Here is a 20,750-nt window from a genome sequence, read left to right as displayed (position 1 = left end):
TCTCGCAGTGAGGGAACCATCAGAAGGCCCTTGGAGCTGGACCTCAGTGTCCGGGCTGAATGTTGGGGGTGGAGATGCTCCTTCAGATATACTGGGCTGAGGCCATTTAGGGCTTTAAAGGTCAGCACCAACACTTTGAATTGTGCCCGGAAACGTACTGGGAGCCAGTGTAGATCTTTCAAGACCGGTGTTATATGGTCTTGGTGGCCACTCCTAGTCACCAGTCTAGCTGCCGCATTCTGAATTAATTGTAGTTCCCAGGTCACCTTCAAAGGTAACCCCATGTAGAGTGCATTGCAGCAGTCCAAGCAGGAGATAACTAGAGCATAAATAATGGCATTCCATTCCCCTTGGGCACCAGCCACCACTGAGATTAAGCCCTTTGCATTACAAGTACAGTGGTACCTCGGTTTACAAACAGTCTTGTTTACGAACTATTCAGTTTACGAACTCTGCAAAACCGGAAGTAGTGTTCCAGTTTGCGAACTTTGCCTTGATCTACGAACGGAAGCTGAACGGTGGAAGGGCACCGCCGGCAGAAGGCCTCATTAGAGAAAGCACTACTCGGTTTAAGAACGGATTTGGTTTAAGAATGGACTTCAGGAACAGATTAAGTTCGTAAACCGAGGTACCACTGTATTCTGAATCCTGAATTTTTATCACTGGCCTCGTCAGAAACATGGCGTTGCCCCAGGTGGCATGGCGTTTAGAGAGGAAAGCAAAGCTTGTGGAATACTGCGTAAACAGCAAGAGGAATCTGTTGGAAGTTGAGCAATAGTCATCCAACAGAATTGTTGTATCCAAGAATCAAGGCAGTGAGAGGTAGAGAAGAGCAGCTTTATTCCAAAATAAAAGCAACAGTGGTAACAAAAGTCAGCAAGTATACGGCCCATTGCTACTTCCCAAGTCTTTCACATGGCTAAATCTGCTTTGGCTTTCTTAAAAGAAACTTCCATTGCATACTAACCACCACAAGAACTAATGGGAAGAATCGAAGATCACGTCGTCATTTTAAAAAGTTACCATTTCCAGAGGCAAGAAAGAGATGGCTGAATGTGATGGATTTAACATCGACATCACCAGTTACAGCGAGGTGCTCCACCACTTGCATTCCCGGTGGGGTTGGGAGTCTAATAATTGGCCGGTTGAACACTTCCAACACCATATCTTGGGCGTTAAAGGAGAACGCTACCTGGAAAGAGAAATGAAGATTTAGATCAAACATCCCCAACCTTCGGCCCTCCAGATGTTTTGGCCTACAACTCGCATGATCCCTAGCTAACAGGACCAGTGGTAAGGGATTTAGCTTAAGCTTTAATTTGAGACTGGATATAGTCTAGCCTCCATGTAACTTTGCAAATCAGGATGAGTGCTCAGTAAACAGGCCATTTGGAAGAGCCCAAAGTTTTTGCCGGATGAGAACATTTCATTTCATCGGTTGGGAAGCTATGGTTCTCCAGCTGTTTCTTGAACTCCCCTCAGTCCCAGCTAGCAGGGCTAATTATTAGAAATTATGGGAACTTCTTGTCCAACAGCTCAAGGGCCACAGATTCCTTATTCCTGTTTTATTTCAAGGTTCCCTCACCCTTCCACCTCATTATATTGACCTACTGAGCTTTGGTTTGTCCTTCAGGTCTCAGATATACACCCCCAGCTGTTCTCCCCCCAAGTTATTCCTGCAATAGGGCTCTCCTCTTACTTACTGTGACGAATAGTCCCAGGTCCAAGAGAAGATCCCGCTCTCTCCCCGTATCAGAGGGAAAAACGACGACCCTATCTCCATTGAAAATCTCAAATCGAGCGTTAAATTGAAGGAGCGGTTTTGAGGCATTCTGGCCTATATGAAAGGTAAAGCTGATAGGAACATGGGAAAACATGCTTTATACAGAGTCATAGAATAACCCTCTGCAATCTCAGCTAAAGCATTGGTCCATCTAACTCAGTACAGTGGTACCTCGGGTTAAGTACTTAATTCGTTCCGGAGGTCCGTTCTTAACCTGAAACTGTTCTTAACCTGAAGCACCGCTTTAGCTAACGGGGCCTCCCACTGCCACTGTGCCGCCGGAGCACGATTTCTGTTCTCATCCTGAAGCGAAGTTCTTAACCCAAGGTACTATTTCTGGGTTAGCGGAGTCTGTAACCTGAAGCGTATGTAACCTGAAACGTATGTAACCCGAGGTACCACTGTACTGTCTTTACTAGAAGGCTACAGCCCCAAGAATACCCTATGGAATATCATGCCTGTTCATATTAGCACATAGAGACAGTTTGTAGTATAGATACAAGGTTTACCAGGCCCTCCCCACAGGGATGGGGTAGAAATTTGATTCAGTTTGCATTCAAGGCTAAATCTTATCAAACTGACTCTTGAGAACTGACATATAGCCATCATTCAAAATTTGCACTTGCCTGAATTTTTGTGATGCCATTCTCCAAGCAAAGAATGTTTACAAAATGCAAAAATTAAAGGTATTGAGGGAGGGGAGATATATAATCCCTGTGGCCCACGTGTGTGGGGTGAATAAGTAAAATGATTGGCTGGGTGCCTAGATTCAAAATGTGGGGCTTAACACACTCTCCAGTGGGAGAGAGCCTCCAGTAGCAGAGTTTAAACTCACGAAGTTCAGCAGTAGAATGTGGGAATCCGGGCTGTTAAATCTTTTCCGTATCCCATTTTGTTGCATACGTTGCTTTCTGTTTTCTATCCCTCTTAGCATGGAACAGACCACACCAGTATAGTAAGTTTAAAATGCTTTACTTACAAAAAGGCCAGGTTTATGCATTTATCCAAGCAGCAGCAAAGAGAACACAGATAGAATACTCTTGAGTACAACATGCAGACTGCAGTTCTGAACAAGCGTTCTGTGCTTGAAATGCTCAAGACCAGACCTGGTTGATTTACATGGCGGAGGGAAAGGGATAGGAACAGGGAGAGATGGTGTCACTTCCTCCTTCATCAGAGAAGAAGGGGCATGACCTGTGTCTAGGAATCACAGCTCTATTGTTTTAACCCCTTCTTGCACAAACTAGCTCTATGCTTGCTAGTTGCATTTGATTGCAATCTCCCACAAGGGAAAAATTTAAATATCCTATTTTCACTTTTAATACAGACCTTTTGGCCTCTCGGAGCACCTTGGCTTTCATTTCAATGCGTTCCCCGGCCTTCAAATTCAAGCGGGCAACCATTTGCTAAAAGAACAAAAAAAAGAATGCGAAAGATTCAAGGGCACCCATTTCTCATAGTATAATCTTTTTCAGCCTCAGGTTCTTGGATAAAGATAAAGATAAACAAAGATAAACAAATAAAGATAAACAAATTAAAGTCAACTGCCTCTTTATGATCTTTAAACAGACTGATGACTTTCAGACATCCAGGGTCATTACACCCAATTTTAAACATTTTTAAAAACAAATGTGATACTAATGCTAATCTTTGGTGTTGAAATTAGGGGTTGGGCAGATTTTACTAAAATCAAAATAATTCAGACTTGATTTTGTGTGTGACTTTGGGATTTTCATAATCTACCCCCAGTGTATCTAATTAGAGCATGAAAATGATTTTGGGTTAAATAATATGGTAAATTTAAAATGGTAGATCACTGGTACATAATAAATCAGCTGCCAAGAAGACAGTCTTCTGATATCCAGAGGAACAAAGGGCATATATGTGCAAGGAAACTTGGTTACAAAATATTTCAAAACAATTTCCAAACTTTGGGTTCTTTGTATAGGCACGGAATCCATGGGGAAATGTCATTAGAAATGTATTTAAACACAGGTTTTGGAGGTAGGAGCAATACTGCCCTGGAGAATGATGCAGTTGGGGAAAAATTTTATGGTATACCATAATCCAATATAAATTACTTGTTTGTGGGGAAGTAGTACTGGTGAATCTGGCTCATCTTATTCTTAAGGGTCAATTATATATTGATATGATAACAGCCTAGCTAGGAATTGAACCTGGGAACTTGTGCATGCAAGTCTACACAGTCCCCCCCCCCCCTTTTGTTCTTACTGGGAGAACAGAATACTTCAGATGGGGAGAGGAATCAGTTGTGGACAATCATTTTAACTGTAGACCTCCTACATGATTGCGGCTAATATAAGATCTTTCCAGATTAGTTAAACTCAATACCAAGTCTTTTCAGGAAGCTATTTATACTGAAACAGAAACCAGTCCATGATTTTTATCCCATTCTGGTTGACCCTAATCAAGGTATTGATTGCCCTTTGATGGCCATTGGATTTTCCCATCTCACCCACTTTATGGAAGAACTCCATGAGGACTAACTATGAACCTACCCGGACCCTGAAATAATCTTCTGAGGCCCTCCTTCGTGTGCCTCCTCCTTGAGAGGTCCGGAGGGTGGCAACACGAGAACAGGGCCTTCTCTGCAGTGGCTCCCTGTCTGTAGAATGCTCTCCCCAGGGAAGTTTTCCTGGTACCTTCATTATACACCTTTAGGTGCAAGGCAAAAACGTTCCTCTTTAATCAGGCCTTTGGTTGACCTGATCTTAAAGCATGACTTTAAAGTCGTAATTCACCTGAAATATCAAGCATTCCCCACGCCTGCCACGGATAATTACCATACCCTTAAACTTCACACTCACAATAAGCAAATAGCATTTATAAAAAAAAATTTCTTGCCAACTCACCAATGCCATTGCTTCACAATACAACTATTTAAAAACTATTTAAAAACACTGCCACCTGCTTCCTTCTTGGGCTTCAATGGTGTATGTTTCTCACACCCCAACCTTTAAATGGTCCTCAGGTGTGAGTGTTTCCTTCTTCTGGCCAATCAGGGATGAAATTCTGGTTACCAATTAATTAAAAGATAACAGGGCTGATTCCTCTGGCTCTCTGCAGGTGGGGTCGGTTTATCAACATTGCGGGGGGGGCGGCGGCTGTTAAGGGGCATGTTTATTTGCATGTGAAGAACATGCATCCTTTTGCAAGAAATGGGACACAACAACTTAAAGAATGTAATAAGAGTCCTGCTGGATCAAAGGCCAGTCTAGTCCATCATTCAATTATTGCAGTGGCCAATTCTATACAGTGGTACCTCGGGTTAAGAGCTTAATTCGTTCTGGAGGTCCATTCTTAACCTGAAACTGTTCTTAACCTGAGGTACCACTTTAGCTAATGGGGTCTCCTGCTGCTGCCACCGTGCCGCCACCGCACGATTTCTGTTCTCATCCTGAAGCAAAGTTCTTAACCCGAGGTACTGTTTCTGGGTTAGTGGAGTCCGCAACCTGAAGCGTCTGTAACCCGAGGTACCACTGTAATGCCTTGGACAGCACAGAATCATAAAACCGTCGAGTTGCAAGGGTCACCAGCAGAGGTAGAATATAACCATCCCAAAAATGTAACAACACTTCCCATTATGCCACACATTAGGGTATGTGCAGTTTGCAGACGTGACAATGCGTGCATGTACCAACCATCTATGGACAACTTTGAGAAATGCTGTAAACAATATTTTGGGGCACTCCATCAAAGTCTGGGGGGATGGGACCCTGTGGCAATACAGACATTGCTGGACTTGCCAGCAATACAGAGTTTCCTACAAAGCAGGGTTTCTGGACTTCAACTCCCATTGTCCCTAACTAGCAGGACCATTGGTTAGGGATGATGGGAGTTGTAGTCCAAAAACAAGCTTCTCCACAGCAAACCCTACTCCACAGCAAATCCCCATTATTTCAGTGTGGCTCACTTAGGAGAACAGCTCTTTTTTTTCCTGAGCGGGGTGGATGCTCCCTGTGACAAACCAGAGTCATACCTCAGGATACAGCTGCTTCAGGTTGAGTTTTTTCGGGTTCCGCCAAAACCTGGAAGTACCGGAGTAAGTTACTTCCAGGTTTCGGCGGTCGAGCATGTGCAGAAGTGCTAAATCACGCTTTGCACATGTGCAGAAGCACTGAATCGCAACCCGTGCATGCGCAGATGTGCCGCTGTGGGTTGCAAATGCTGCGGGTTGTGAACGTGCATCCCGCAAGGATCACATTCGCAACCCGAGCATCCACTGTACAGTGCTACCTCTGGTTAAGTACTTAATTTGTTCCAGAGGTCCGTTCTTAACCTGAAACTGTCCTTAACCTGAAGCACCACTTTAGCTAATGGGGCCTCCTGCTGCCGCCGCGCCGCCGGAGCACGATTTCTGTTCTCATCCTGATGCAAAGTTCTTAACCCAAGGTAATATTTCTGGGTTAGCGGAGTCTGTAACCTGAAGCGTCTGTAACCTGAAGCATTATGTAACACTGTACATAACATTTAGGAAACATCTGGAGTATAGGGAAGCCTTTTTTAAAGTATAACACAGGTGGCGCTGTGGGTTAACTACAGAGCCTAGGACTTCCCAATCAGAAGGTCAGCGGTTCGAATCCCCGCAACGGGGTGAGCTCCCATTGCTCGGTCCCTCCTCCTGCCAACCTAGCAGTTCGAAAGCACGTCAAAGTGCAAGTAGATAAATAGGTACCGCTCCGGCGGGAAAGTAAACGGCGTTTCCGTGCGCTGCTCTGGTTCGCCAGAAGCAGCTTAGTCATGCTGGCCACATGACCCGGAAGCTGTACGCCGGCTCCCTCAGCCAATGAAGCGAGATGAGCGCCGCGACCCCAGAGTTTGTCACAACTGGATCTAATGGTTAGGGGTCCCTTTACCTTTGCTGATTACTTATGCTGATTATATGTGCTGGAAGGCGTCCAGCACCCAACTCAGATGGGTGGGGTACTAATTATTATTATTATTATTATTATTATTATTATTATTATTATTAAACCTGCCTTTGCGAGGGCGGGTGACATGAGACCAGGAGCCTAGCACAGCTACCCCTCTGGAAATGGCTCATTGAAGCGATCCAGATTGGGGGGGGGAGAGCAGTTTGCTGCAGGCTCTTAACATGACACGACGCCCGAAGAGAGACCCCGACGTGCACCCGCGCCTTCCACGCGCTCTCCCCTCCAGCGCAGCAAAGCGCGGTCCCTAAGGCGCTGGCGGAGCAACCAGCGGAAAGGAAAGGCGCGGCGCCATTGGCCACAGGTGTTGCCAGCCTCGCCCAATCCAAATTGCCGGATCCGCCCGCGCCGGGAGGCGGAGCTACTAAAACCAAAGCGAAAGTGAGGGTGTGGCCAGAGGGGGGGGGGCTTTAATCCCGGGAAAAACCCTGGGATTTAAATATAGAGAGAGAGTGTTTCTCTCTTTCCTTACCCAGACTGGTGTTGTATGTTGCGCACAACTTCTGCAGCAGTTAAAATAAAAGATGTTCCCTCTGACACCTCAAAATATATATAGATTTAAAAAATCTATATATATATAGATTTAAAATATATTTTAAATCCCAGGGTTTCTCCCGGGATTAAAGTCCCCCTCTGGCCACACCCTCACTTTCGCTTTGCTTTAGTAGCTCCGCCTCCCAACGCAATATATATATATATATTGATTATTGGCTTCCTGGTCCTTCCAGTAGTGTTTTGCTTTTCCTGTCCTCTCCTGAAAGGGGCAATCGAATTTGTGAGAGCTTCAAAACGATTGCCTGGCTAGGCTGTGTGTCTTTTGTTGTTGGGGTAAGATTGAATGGGAAGCGTGCTAATTCCCCCGCGCGCCTCATTCGCAGTCCCTCCATTTTCCTTCAATCTCTGAAGCGGCTGTTGTTTCCTCCTCCCTTGATGAGAGTAGCTCAGTGCGTAAAGATATTTAATCTTAGGGTCGTTTGGCAAGAGATGTCTCAATTGCAGGGGGTTGGACTGAAATGACCTTCCCTCGTGGTCCCTTCCACCGCGCCTGTTCTGTGATACACAATAATATATTTTTCTTTCTTTATGTGTGTTCCTGGGGCTTCACCCTAAAGTGTTTCCTGCTCAGTCCCAGAAATACTAACAGCTACGAATGAGGCTTGAGCATGTGCAGAGTGCTTGTCTCTCACAACTGAGCGCCCGTAGTCTTGGAGGTCCAGTCAGGAAGCTGTGTATGTAGCGGCAAGAACAACGACGATAGATAAATGTATTTTTTTTCATTGCTAGTCTTTGAGGTGCCCACCAAACTTTGCTACGTTTTGGATGCACAATTTACAGTAGTTAGAAGATGGTAATCCTGATCCGTTTTCTCTTTCCTTCCCCCAGACGGGTGTTGTCGGTTGCACACAACTTCTGCAGCAGTTAAAATAAAAGGAATTCCCTCTAAAATCTCAAGCCAAGGGCTTTTGCATCTTTCGGAGAGAAGGAAAGTTAAATTCAACTTAAAAATAAAAACAATGGCTGCTGAGGATACCCTGAAGATGTTTGAGGTGGAAGTGACTTGCTCCATTTGCTTGCAGTATTTCACTGACCCAGTGATTCTAGACTGCGGGCACAATTTCTGCCACCACTGTGTTTTCAAGTACTGGAAAGACTTTGTGCGTGATCGGAGCTGCCCTGAGTGCAGATGGGTAGTGGAGCCTGACAGGCTCATTACGAACAAGCCGCTGGAAAACTTGGCTAGATTCCTCAGAGATCAAGCAAAACAAGCAAAAGGAGGAGGGGAGGGAACCTGCTACAGGCACCCGGAGCCTCCCACATCTTTCTGCAAGACTGACCAAGCCCTAGTCTGCTCAGCGTGTGTCGAATCCGCAGAGCACAAGGCTCACGATGTAGTTCCCATGGAGCAAGCGGCCCACGAGACCAAGGTGAGAGAGGCCTTTGTTTCTAGGACTGGGCTGGGAATAATGAATGCATATGCATGGTTAGGGGAAAAACAATGCTGTCCAGGGTTGTAAAGACTGGAGAGAATAATTGGGTGCACTCTTCCCACCTTGGATCAAATCTATGCTTCCAGGTGCCATAAGAAAGCTGCAGAGATAGCGCAGGATAGTGCGCACCCCGGAAATGATCTCTTTCAGCTTCTGCCTTCTGGAAGAAGGTACAGGGTTATAAAGACTAGGACTAGCCGTCTGAGAAACAGTTTCTATCCAAATGTGATTTTGGTTTTAAATGCAGTATAAGGTAGTCTCTATGGGAGTATGTTGTATTTAATTATGGGGTATCAGAGTTTTTAGGGGGTTAACCAAGCTGGGATAGCAGGCTTGTTGGTTTTTGAATGTCTGATGTAGATTTTTTCAATTTTGTTGTTCTGTATGGGACAATGACAATAAAGCCTATCATATCGTAGCTTGTTGATTTGCAGGAGGAATTTAAAAACATGCCTGCTTACTCAGGCGTTTGGTGGCCGAAGGTCCCTGTTCACGGCAGCCCTGGGATCACAGGCTGAGAGAATGCTTTGAGCTTAGAATGCTTTTTAACTTTATTACATACTCTCCAAAAGCATGCTTGCGTTTTCTTTTCAGGATCGCATAGGCAACTGCATTAATGCTCTAGAGAACCGGGAAGAGACAATTCTGGAGTGTAGATCAGCTGCAGAAAAACAAACTCAAACCCTGATTGTAAGTGTCACTGTTGCTAGCAAGTCCACAAATAATAATAATAATAAATAAATAAATAAATAAAATTTTTATTTATACCCCACCCTCCCCAGCCAGAGCCGGACTCAGGGTGGCTAACACTGGTAAAATTACAGTAAAAACATAAGGGGGGGGGGAGCAATTTAAAATACAGGTTAAAATGCAATTTAAAATGCAGTCTCATTTTAAAAGTAGCCCATAGATCAGAAAGTAGTAGCACTTTTTAAAAAAATTGTGTAATTGCCGACTAAGGAGTGCATAAAATACCATCCGAGTTGGAGGTCCGTTTTTGGAAACTCTTTCCCTATTGCATGCAAAACCAGGTTTTCCTGTGCTTCTTGTGGGATGAGCGTTTCTCATGTGAATTCCAGAGTGTGTGCAAACTTTTCACAGCTACTGCACTACATTGTTGTTGTAAAAACGCCACTCTTATTCCCCACCCCCAATTTAATCTGGGGTCATCCTCTCTGAAGGAAATCTGATAAATGAAAAAACCCAAACCTTGTTTGTGATATCTGAACAGCCCATTTACAGCACTAAGCCCCCTTTTGTGAACGTTCTGAGTGTAAGGTCGCCTTCCGCAACCTAGCAGTTCATTTTATGGACCAATGGTCTCGTTAGATAGTACAATTCATGTTAAATTGCTGTTTTAGGGGTTGTTTTTAAAAGTCTGGAACGGATTAATCCATTTTGAATTACTTTCTATGGGAAAGCGTGCCTTGGTTTTGGAACGCTTTGGTCTTGGAACGGACTTCCAGAACGGATTAAGTTTGAGAACCAAGGTACCACTGTATTGTTGACCTATGCCTGACTCCAGCTCCTGACCATTAAAGGCCCTTTTCTATATAATTAGTATCCTAATGTTGCCAGGACCGACCTTATTCCTGCCGCCTCTAACCTCTCTCTCTCTTTCCTTGCTCTCTTTCCATCGGCTTATTGAAGAAACTGACAGAAAAGCTGATGCAAGAAACACTGTCCAAGTTCGACGAGCTGCGCCAGTTCCTGTTGTCTGAAGAGCACACTATGGTCGGCAAGCTCCGAGACATACTGAAGGAGATCGTAACGAGGAGAGACAATCACATGAGCAAGCTTTTTCGGGAAGTCTCCTCTTGCGAAATCCTCATCCGGGAGCTGGAGAAGAAGTGCTGCCAGCCAGTGAGTGAACTCCTGCAGGTAAGGCGGAAGTGGCAAGAAGTGGACAAGGCTTTTCCCCAAGGACAGTCTGGTACCCAAACCTTCATTCATCCTTTCCTTAGGCGGCTCCCACACCATACATTTAGAGCCCTCTGATACCACCATAAACTGCCATAAAGGTAAAGGTAAAGGGACCCCGACCATTAGGTCCAGTCGTGACTGACTCTGGGGTTGTGCGCTCATCTCACTCTATAGGCCGAGAGAGCCGGCATTTGTCTGCAGACAGCTTCCAGGTCATGTGGCCAGCATGACTAAGTCGTTTCTGGCGAACCAGAGCAGCACATGGAAACGCTGTTTACCTTCCCACCAGAGCGGTACCTATTTATCTACTTGCACTTTGACATGCTTTTGAACTGCTAGGTGGGCAGGAGCTGGGACCGAGCAACGGGAGCTAACCCGTCGCGGGGATTCGAACCGCCGACCTTCTGATCGGCAAGTCCTAGGCTCTGTGGTTTAACCCACAGCGCCACCTGTGTCCCTACAGCCATGGCTTCCCCAAAGATTTGTGGGAGCTGTAGTTTAAGGGCGCTGAGAACTATGAGGATACCTAGCTTCAGTTCATAGAGTTCCCTTGGGAGAGAGATGGATTGACCACTCTGTGAACTGCAGCTCTGTGAAGGGCTAAGAAATTTAATAAAATAAAATCTGCCTACCTCTGGGGGTTGTGGTGAGGATGCATTGGGGAGGAGTGTTCCCAATTAAATGCTGCTCTGAAGTTCTGGTGAGAAAGGAATGTGACCAATTTTGAAAGGCTTGGGTAGCATGAAGCACTAGCTCAGGGGTCAGCAAGGCTTACTGGGCATGGGCCAGATCACTCCCACGGAGATCATCCGTGGGCCGGACGGGCGCAGCGCGACTCCAGAAATCGCATCTGCGCATGTTCACGGCGCCGGAAATTGCTTCTGCGCATGTATGGAAGTGAGAGCTGGACCATAAAAAAGGCTGATGGCCGAAGAATTGATGCTTTTGAATTATGGTGCTGGAGGAGACTCTTGAGAGTCCCATGGACTGCAAGAAGATCAGACCTATCCATTCTGAAGGAAATCAGCCCTGAGTGCTCACTGGAAGGACACCTCCTGAAGCTGAGGCTCCAATATTTTGGCCACCTCATTGGAAGAGAAGACTCCCTGGAAAAGACCCTGGTGTTGGGAAAGATGGAGGGCACAAGGAGAAGGGGACGACAGAGGACGAGATGGTTGGGCAGTGTTCTCGAAGCTACCAGCATGAGTTTGACCAAACTGCGGGAGGCAATGGAAGACAGGAGTGCCTGGCGTGCTCTGGTCCATGGGGTCACGAAGAGTCGGACACGACTAAACGACTAAACAACAACAACAACAAATGCCCAGATGCCGAAAATTGCACCTGCAGAGAAGCAATTTCGGGCGTCGCACTGTGCCCGTCCAGCCCACGGACGATGTCCGTGGGAGTGACTGTCCGCGAGCCGGATCCAGAAGCCATTCGGGCTGGAACAAGCCCCTGGGCCTTAGGTTGCCAACCTCTGCACTAGCTGTTATGTCCAATGTACTCAATTTACACACAATTGCCTGTGTTGGATTAAAACACACATTTCCACCAGTGTTTTTAGATGGCTTCTGCTAAGCAGATGGCCCGCAAATGGGCACAAGAGGGGTTTTCTTCCGAACGACGTGCATCAGGCTCTGATTTCTTCTTTTTCTCTCTCCCTTCTAGGATGCTGGGAACACCATGGAGAAGTAAGTGGAGCTCTACAAAATCCTGCATAGAGGCAGGGTCCTGGGAATCACAGAGTGCAAAGAGTGGCTGTTTTGCTCAGGTCTCTGAGCATTGTGGGAACAGGGGGACACAGTAGATTGGTCTTTGGCCTGATCCCGCAAGCATGGCATGTCCTCCAGTGTTTTAGAGAGGTGAAGACCTCCCTGCTTGCTGCCTAGTTTTCCATTGAATCTCTGTTGTCTCTGGGAGATAGCGATGGGTTCAGCGGCAGTTTGTTTTCTCTCCATTGTGGAGCCGGTGTGGTGTAGTGGTTAAGAGCGGTGGACTTGTAATCTGGTGAACTGGGTTCGCTTCCCCACTCCTCCACATGCAGCTGCTGGGTGACCTTGGGCCAGTCACACTTCTTCGAAGTCTCTCAGCCCCACTCACCTCACAGAGTGTTTGTTGTGGGGGAGGAAGGGAAAGGAGATTGTTAGCCGCTTTGAGACTCCTTTGGGTAGTGATAAAGCGGGGTATCAAATCCAAATTCTTCTTCTTCTTCTCCAGGTTCCACCAGGCAACACCATTTCAGTGTGTGAGCCCTTTTTCGCCGAAGCAGCTGTGGGAAATATGGGAGGTGACAGACGCAAACATCTCCCTGGAGAGTGCTGTGAAGCAATTCAAAGGTAAAGGAAAGAACTTGCTGCAAACTTCTTGTTTGTCCGTTTTTGACGCTGGCCATGGTGATATGCCCCATGTGGGAGGGCCAAAGGCGTGCCAGTCCTGGGAGGAAGTTCACCCAAATCCCAGGAACAGAAGCTTCTTTTGGAGACCTATGCTTGGGTTGTTCCTTACGGTGGGATCCTAGTGAGAGCCTCTACAGTGCTGCTGAGTGCTCTTTGAGGGATTTGAGGATTTTTCTTTTTTATATAAAAAAGACTATTTGTACTTGTGTGTACCTTGGGGTTACCTTGAGTCTGTGGCAGGGTGGATTTGAGTTAAATCGAATCGATTTAAATCACAACTAAAATCTCTAGTCAGTAAGACTTTATTTAAATCCTTCTTTTTTTTTACTGAAAGACTCATTCTTGCTGGTATAATCTTAATATTTACAACCAGATGAAGGTTTCGTTTTTTCGAATAATAAATTTTCAGAGTAGTTTTTACAGTTATATCAAAAATTACCGATTTGGTTGTACTATTAGAAATACAGTGGTACCTCCACTTACAAATGCCTCAAGTTATAAATGCTTCAGGTTACAAACTCCGCTAACGTGGAAGTGTTACCTCGAGTTGGAACTTTGCCCCAGGATGAGAACAGAAATCGTGTGCCTTATTAACTATTTAAATCATTTCCTTATTAACTATTTAAACAATTTATTTAACTAAAACAATAACATTATAACATACATATCCATGTTTGTTAACAGATGTGGTTAAACAATAAAAAAGGCTTAGACTGAGTTTTGTTGTTTAGCCATTTACCGTATTTTTTGCTCTATAAGACGCACCAGACCACAAGACGCACCTAGTTTCTGGAGGAAAGCAAGAAAAAAAATATTCTGAATCTCAGAAGCCAGAACAGCAAGAGGGATCGCTGCGCAGCGAAAGCAGCAATCCCTCTTGCTGTTCTGGCTTCTGGGATAGCTGCACAGCCTGCATTCGCTCCATAAGACGCACACACATTTCCCCTTACTTTTTAGGAGAGAAAAAGTGAGTCTTATAGAGCAAAAAATACGGTAGTTGTGTCCGTCTCTTCATGACCCCATGGACCAGAGCTTGCCAGGCACTCCTGTCTTCCACTGCCTCCCGCAGTTTGGTAGATTGAGTTTTAGCTTTAACTTAAAACAAATCCTTATTTCCTGATGAATAGCCTTTGGACTATAATGTAACTTAAATAGAAAACATTCTTTGGAAATATATTTCCTCCAAAAGCATTTTATTTTAAAAATCTGATTTAAATTTTTAAAAATCCAATTTAAATAAAAAAAATCATTGATTTCTATCCACTCTGGACTGTGGGAGCTGGTGCTGTTGCCTATCTAAGTGTAGATGCTTGGATGGGTCTAATCAGTGCTATTTTTTTTAGAAAAATAGGTCCTGGAACTCACCATGAACGCCTCCCTTGATCTCTTAGAATGGCAATGGTGCCTACTTAAGAGGTGCCAGAACTGAGTTCCGTCTGGAAAAAAAAAGTCCTAAGTCTAATCCCATAATAATAATAATAATAATAATAATAATAATAATAATAATAATAATATAATACAGTGGTACCTCGGGTTAAGTACTTAATTCATTCCGGAGGTCTGTACTTAACCTGAAACTGTTCTTAAGTTGAAGCACCACTTTAGCTAATGGGGCCTCCTGCTGCTGCCGCACCGTCGGAGCACGATTTCTGTTCTTATCCTAAAGCAAAGTTCTTAACCTGAAGCACTATTTCTGGGTTAGCAGAGTCTGTAACCTGAAGCGTATGTAACCCGGGGTACCACTGTAATAATATTTTTTTATTTATATCCCACCCTCCCCAGCCAAAGCCGGACTCAGAGTGGCTAACAACAATAAAAATAGCACAGTTTAAATAAAATCACAATCAATTAATTAAAATACATTCTAGAATCAATTCAGAATCAAATTAATGGCAACCATGGCTAGAGTTCTGTGAGGATTACAGAAGGAGGGGGTCAGACTGTGCCTTGGCCAAAGGCCTGGTAGAACAGCTCTGTCTTGCAGTCCCTGTGGAAAGATCTCAAGTCCCGCAGGGCCCTAGTCTCTTGTGACAGAGTGTTCCACCAGATCAGGGCCACGACCAAAAAAGCCCTGGCTCTGGTCGAGGCCAGCCTAACCTCCCTGTGGCCCAGGATCTCCAAGATGTTTTTATTTGAAGACCGTAAGGTCCTCCGTGGGACCAGGAGAAGCGGTCCCGTAGGTATGAGGGTCCTAGGCCGTATATGGGGAGCCTGTAGCCCTGCAGATGTGGATGGACTACAAGTGTCACCATCCTTGATCACTGACTGCCCTAGCAGGGCCTGATGGGCAATAGAGTCCAGCCACAGATTCCCCACCCCGATCTATTTGGTATTGATCTATGGCATTCCCCAGATGTTGCTGGACCACAACTCCTATCATCTCTAGCCAGCAGGACCAGTGTTTGAGGATGATGGGAGTTGTAGTCGAACAACGTCTGGGGACTCAAGGCTGGTCTGTGAAGATGATTCTCCCCCCACCTGCACAAATCTCCTCAGCTTCCTCTTTAACTCTTCACCTGAAATAAGGGGCAGGGGGACAAGGAACAGACCGAGGGAAACTGATCTGTTCGATGAAGACAGTCATGTGGTGATCAAGGTATTTTCCCTTTCCTTCTTCAGATGCTCTGGAGTCTAGATTCTCGCTTCAGGAAGGTAAACTTCTGGGACCTGCGACGGGTCAAAGGAATCTCACAAGGAGGGCTTTTGGATTGCACTGCTTTGGGTTATCTGCCTGCTGTTTTATGAGTTGATTTTAATTTGTCTTACTTGCATTTGCATTCCACCTTTTCCTTCAAGGAGCGTAAGGTGGCGCACATGGTTCCCCCCCCTCCTTCATTTAATCCCCACAACCCTGTGAAGTAGCGACTGGCCCAAGGTCAAGGGGTGAGCTTCATGGCCAAGTTGGGTTTTGAATCCCAGGCTCCCAGGTCTTCGTCTGACGCTCTGGACACTATGCAGGACTGGTTTAAAATGCGAGATATTGTTAAGTTTTGTTTTTATTTTGTATCGCTTTTATGTTGTAAGCCTGCAGCCCTCAAGATGCGGTAGGCTCCAGGTTCTGTCAGTTCCAGTCAGTAGAGACTGGTCCATTTGTGCAAATGGACTGCCCTTCTAAATTCAGTCTACCCTCAGCCACTGCCTACTTGCCTGTCTTCTTACTTCCATCCACTTGTGAGGGTGGGATCTCTTCCTGGGATCAATGTTTCCCTTGTAGATCTCAGCAAGGAAGGAGGAAAGAGGCAGAATGAGAATTAAAGGTAAAGGGACCCCTCACCATTAGGTCCAGTCGTAGCCGACTCTGGGGTTGCGGCGCTCATCTCACTTTATTGGCCGAGGGAGCCGGTGTACAGTTTCCGGGTCATGTGGCCAGCATGACTAAGCCGCTTCTGCTGAACCAGAGCAGTGCACGGAAACGCCGTTTACCTTCCTGCCAGAGTAGTACCTATTTATCTACTTGCACTTTGAGGTGCTTTCGAACTGCTAGGTTGGCAGAAGCAGGGACTAAGCAACGGGAGCTCACCCCATCGCAGGGATTTGAACCGCCGACCTTCTGATTGGCAAGTCCTAGGCTCTGTGGTTTAACCCACAGCGCCACCTGCGTCCCTAGAATGAGAATTTGTTGTTGTTGTTTAGTCGTTTAGTCGTGTCCGACTCTTCATGACCCCATGGACCAGAGCATGCCAGGCACTTCTGGGAATGAGAATTAGTTGGGGCCTAAAAGGACAATATGAGTGGACTCTCCATGCCCTAACCACAGCAAAAAGACTGATACTGATTAATTGGGGAAAAATGCGGCTCCCTTTTATGATTGGATTAAAGACTTATACAAACTTGCAACATACAGTATGAACAACTTGCATATAAACACAGACTTGCCATCGATAAATTCAATGATATTTGGAATATATTCTTACAAATACTGTAATAGGTTAAGATCTGGTACAACAGCAGATCTTGTAAAGAAAAAGAAAGAATTAGCCGGGGCCTAAAAATGTGTACCTCGACTGTCCCTGCTGGGTCTGACTGGGTCTGTTTCCATGCCCTACCAATAAGCCCTGGACAATTAAACTTAGATAGATAGATAAACTTTATTCGCATTAGCCAACGGCCATAGCAACATAAAACAAGCAATATGTACAATTAAAAAGACAACAATAAAAGTTACACTATTGTGTATGTGTAAAATTATATTTGTCATGCAATTGCAGCCTCGTACCCAACATTACTTGGTAACTCTAACAAACCAAAAACTCAATGCAGTTTTGAAATTGGTGTTTGAAATCAGTATGGTTTTGAAGGGTTCAGCCCACCACCTTAATTCCAAATGGTACCCAGCCATAAGCAAAAATCTGTTCCTTGACTTTGGGAGCTATTTTGCAAAATTTGGCTGTGATATCTTAAGAGGTGTCTAGATGCATAGCAAACCATTTCCCAAAAACGTATCGTAGATAGTGATGCTACTCCTCCCAGCCCTTCCAAGCTCACCACTGTCAATCATTTCTCTCTGTCTTCTTTCAGCGATCGTGGCCTTCGATCCAGAGACAGCACATCCCCGGCTTGCCCTGTCTAAGGACTGCAAAAGCGTCAGACTGGCAGACAAAACTCAAGAGCTGCCCAAGAGCCGAAAAAGGTTTGAAGCCAACCTATTCCTCCTGGGATGCGAGGAGTTTGCCATGGGCAGGAACTACTGGGACGTCGCCGTGGGAAGCGAGGGCGAGTGGGCCGTGGGGGTGGCCAGGAAGTCCGTAAAGAGGAAGGACGTGGCTGCCATAAGCTATAAGGTTGGGATCTGGGCAATAGGGAAGCGGGGAAGTCAGTACGCGGTTTTCAACCCCCCCGACTTCCCTCCTCTGAGCTCTGTGCGGGAGCTCAAGAAAGTTCGAGTGTCTTTAAACTGCGATGGGAGGCATGTGGCTTTCTTTGATGCGGACGATGCAGCCCTGCTTTTCCAGACCCCGATAACCACCATCGCCAGAGAGTCCTTCCTCCCCTTCTTTCATGTTTCCAATAAAGCTGTTCTAACACTGCCCCGCTAAGGCAGTCAGAAACTTCCTCCCACTTTAGGGCTTTGGCCACTTAGGACATTGATTCTGCTGCGCATCTCAGTGGTTGATGGAGTGCAGAACACAAGCAACTCACTTTCATGTCTTCCCAGGGCGGCTGGTCTAGGCTAGCCCCCCAAACTTGGCTCTCCCATCTGTTTTTGGACTACATCATCCCTGACACCACTGGTCCTGCTAGTTAGGGATGATGGGATTTGTAGTCCAACAACAGCTGGGCAACGAAGTTTGGGAAACCCTGCCTTCCAGATGTTTTGACTGCAACTCCCACCAGACTGAGACTGATGAGAGTTGTAGCTGGAAGTATCTGGAGCAGATGTAGGGAACCTTTGGACCTCTGGGTATTGCCAAACTGCACCTCCCGTCATCCCTGGCCATTGATGATGCTTGCTGGGGCTGCTGGGAGTTGTAGTTCAGCAACTCCTGGGGGACACAAAGGTTCCCCATATTATAATCTGGAGGGTTACAAGGTTGGGAAAAGGCTACATTCAGTGTGCTGATTTGGCTTCTCCCTCCTCCGATGAAGGGGATTCTGGGGTTGAAATGAAACCTTAACCAATCCTGACACTGTTTATATTTCAAGGGGGTGAAAACACATATTTTCACAGTTATTTTGCATGTTAAACAGTAAAGCTGATCTGCACGTTAGCTTTCTAAAGAGAACTTTTGTTCGTAGGTTTTATGTGGAAGAGTGGACGTGTTTCTGAGATGATTTTTGCTAAGCCAAGATGTATTAAAGGCTTCTGTTTTTCTTATGGCTGCCTTGTTTTCTTTTCCAAGCTCAAAAACGATTGCAGGTGCATATTTCCCTTGAATCCTGCTTGCTTTCTGTCCTTCCTCTAAGGAAGGTGAGGAACCTTTGGCTTCCCTCATGTTGCTGAACTGCAGCTGCCATCATCCCAGGCTCTTGACCATGCTTCCTGGGGCTGATGGGCATAAATGTTCCCCATAAGCGCTCTTAGGCTGGGGTTGGGAGCCTGCATTCCAAAGGCCATATTCAGCCCTTGGCCTAATTCCATGTGATGGGCAAGTGGAAACATAATAATAATAGTAGTAATAGTAATTTATTATTTATACCCCGCCCATCTGGGCGGCTTCCAACAGAACACTAAAATACAATAACCCATTAAACATTAAAAGCTTCCCTTTTAAGGGCTGCCTTCAGATGTCTTCTAAAAGTCTGGTAGTTTTTTTTCTCTTTGACATCTGGTGGGAGGGCGTTCCACAGGGCGGGTGCCGCTACCGAGAAGACCCTCTGCCTGGTTCCCTGTAACTTCACTTCTCGCAGCAAAGGAACTGGCAGAAGGCCCTCGGCACTGGACCTCAGTGTCCAGGCAGAATGATGGAGGTGGAGACGCTCCTTCAGGTATACTGGACCGAGGCCATTTAGGGCTTTAAAGGTCAGCACCAACACTTTGAATTGTGCTCGGAAACGTACTGGGAGCCAGTGTAGGTCTTTCAAGATCGGTGTTATATGGTCTCGGCAGCCTCTCCCAGTCACCAGTCTAGCTGCTGCCTTCTGGATTAGTTGTAGTTTCCGGGTCACCTTCAAAGGTAGCCCCACATAGAGCGCATTGCAGTAGTCCAAGCGAGAGATAACTAGAGCATGCACCACTCTGGCGAGACAGACTGCGGGCAGGTAGGGTCTCAGCCTGCGTACCTGGTGGAGTTGGTAGACAGCTGCCCTGGACACAGAATTGACCTGCGCCTCCATGGACAGCTGTGAGTCCAAAATGACTCCCAGGCTGCATACCTGGTCCTTCAGGGGCACAGTTACCCCATTCAGGACCACACCCGCCCGCCTCCTGTCCCCCCAAAACAGTACTTCTGTCTTGTCAGGATTCAACCTCAATCTGTTAGCAGCCATCCATCCTCCAGCCGCCTCCAGACACTCACACAGGACCTTCACCGCCTTCACTGGTTTCTATTTGAAAGAGACGTAGAGCTGGGTATCATCTGCATACTGAGAAGGAAGGGAAGAAGGGAGAAAAACAGATGTGGGGGGGGAGGCGGGGCTGAAAGGGATGGAACTGGGTCCTGCTCCTCTTGGTGGAAGCTTTGAGCAGCTTTCAACTCAACTCTGCTTTATAGAAAAAGTGACAGATTGCAGCTCCCCAAAAGTCTGACTCTGGGTATTTAATTTTTTTTTTTTAAAAAAATGACATGTTGAAGTTTTTTCTGAAATCACGTGCTGATAAATTTTGTGAAATAAATAAAATGTGTGAGTTGCATTTGAGCGAGTCTGGTAGAGACACTACCCTACAATTAATAATAATAATAACAAATTTTATTTATACCCCACCCTCCCCGGCTCAGGGTGGCTAACACCAGATATAAAACGATTGAAATACAACTTAAAAAACAAGATTAAAATACAACATTAAAATGAAGCCTCATTTCATCGGAAACTCGAAAACTTTTTGGGGGATGAAAACGTCAAGTATTCACCAAGGCTAACCATCCAGACTGGTCCTAAGTGGGCCAAAAAAGAAAGTCAGGAAAGTCCCCAAGTATGAGTGGTGAAGGTGGGGCAGAGTTTGGTACCTGCAGAGGCGGGAGCAGTTTATTCCATAATTTAAGAGAAGTAGCAAAGAGTTTGGGGGTATCACCTTAAATCTCAACAAGCTTGTTATAGCATGAAGTTTTGT

At 45.8% G+C, this 20,750-nt stretch overlaps 3 protein-coding genes across 4 annotated transcripts in view; 1 reads left to right on the top strand and 2 right to left on the bottom strand.

Annotated features, from left to right (window-relative positions):
• Window positions 1-20,750, bottom strand: part of LOC309525096 (macrophage mannose receptor 1-like) — a 139,242-nt gene that overhangs the window by 72,357 nt on the left and 46,135 nt on the right. The window lies entirely within an intron of this gene.
• Window positions 556-4,705, bottom strand: LOC309525301 (16 kDa beta-galactoside-binding lectin-like). The gene is made up of 4 exons (XM_082210860.1): window positions 4,657-4,705; window positions 3,113-3,189; window positions 1,704-1,854; window positions 556-1,192 (listed from the first exon to the last, which is right to left on the bottom strand). The coding sequence occupies exons 1-4, from the start codon at window positions 4,663-4,665 to the stop codon at window positions 1,007-1,009; spliced, it is 423 nt and encodes a 140-aa protein (XP_082066986.1). The 5' UTR covers window positions 4,666-4,705; the 3' UTR covers window positions 556-1,006.
• LOC309524968 (E3 ubiquitin-protein ligase TRIM39-like) lies at window positions 8,250-18,821 on the top strand (the record flags this gene model as incomplete). 2 transcript variants are annotated; one of them, XM_082210241.1, is made up of 7 exons in its annotated part: window positions 8,250-8,660; window positions 9,318-9,413; window positions 10,374-10,604; window positions 12,315-12,337; window positions 12,864-12,982; window positions 15,662-15,694; window positions 17,561-18,821. In XM_082210241.1, the coding sequence occupies 7 exons, from the start codon at window positions 8,250-8,252 to the stop codon at window positions 18,076-18,078; spliced, it is 1,431 nt and encodes a 476-aa protein (XP_082066367.1). In that variant the 3' UTR covers window positions 18,079-18,821. The 2 variants fall into 2 exon arrangements, with proteins under 2 accessions (XP_082066367.1, XP_082066368.1); XM_082210242.1 differs by lacking the exon at window positions 9,318-9,413 and having other exon boundaries at window positions 8,264-8,660.

The sequence above is a fragment of the Podarcis vaucheri genome (assembly GCF_965113315.1).
Source record: "Podarcis vaucheri genome assembly, chromosome: 2".
Taxonomy (NCBI): Eukaryota; Metazoa; Chordata; class Lepidosauria; order Squamata; family Lacertidae; genus Podarcis; species Podarcis vaucheri.
This window is presented reverse-complemented; position numbering and strand designations above follow the sequence as displayed.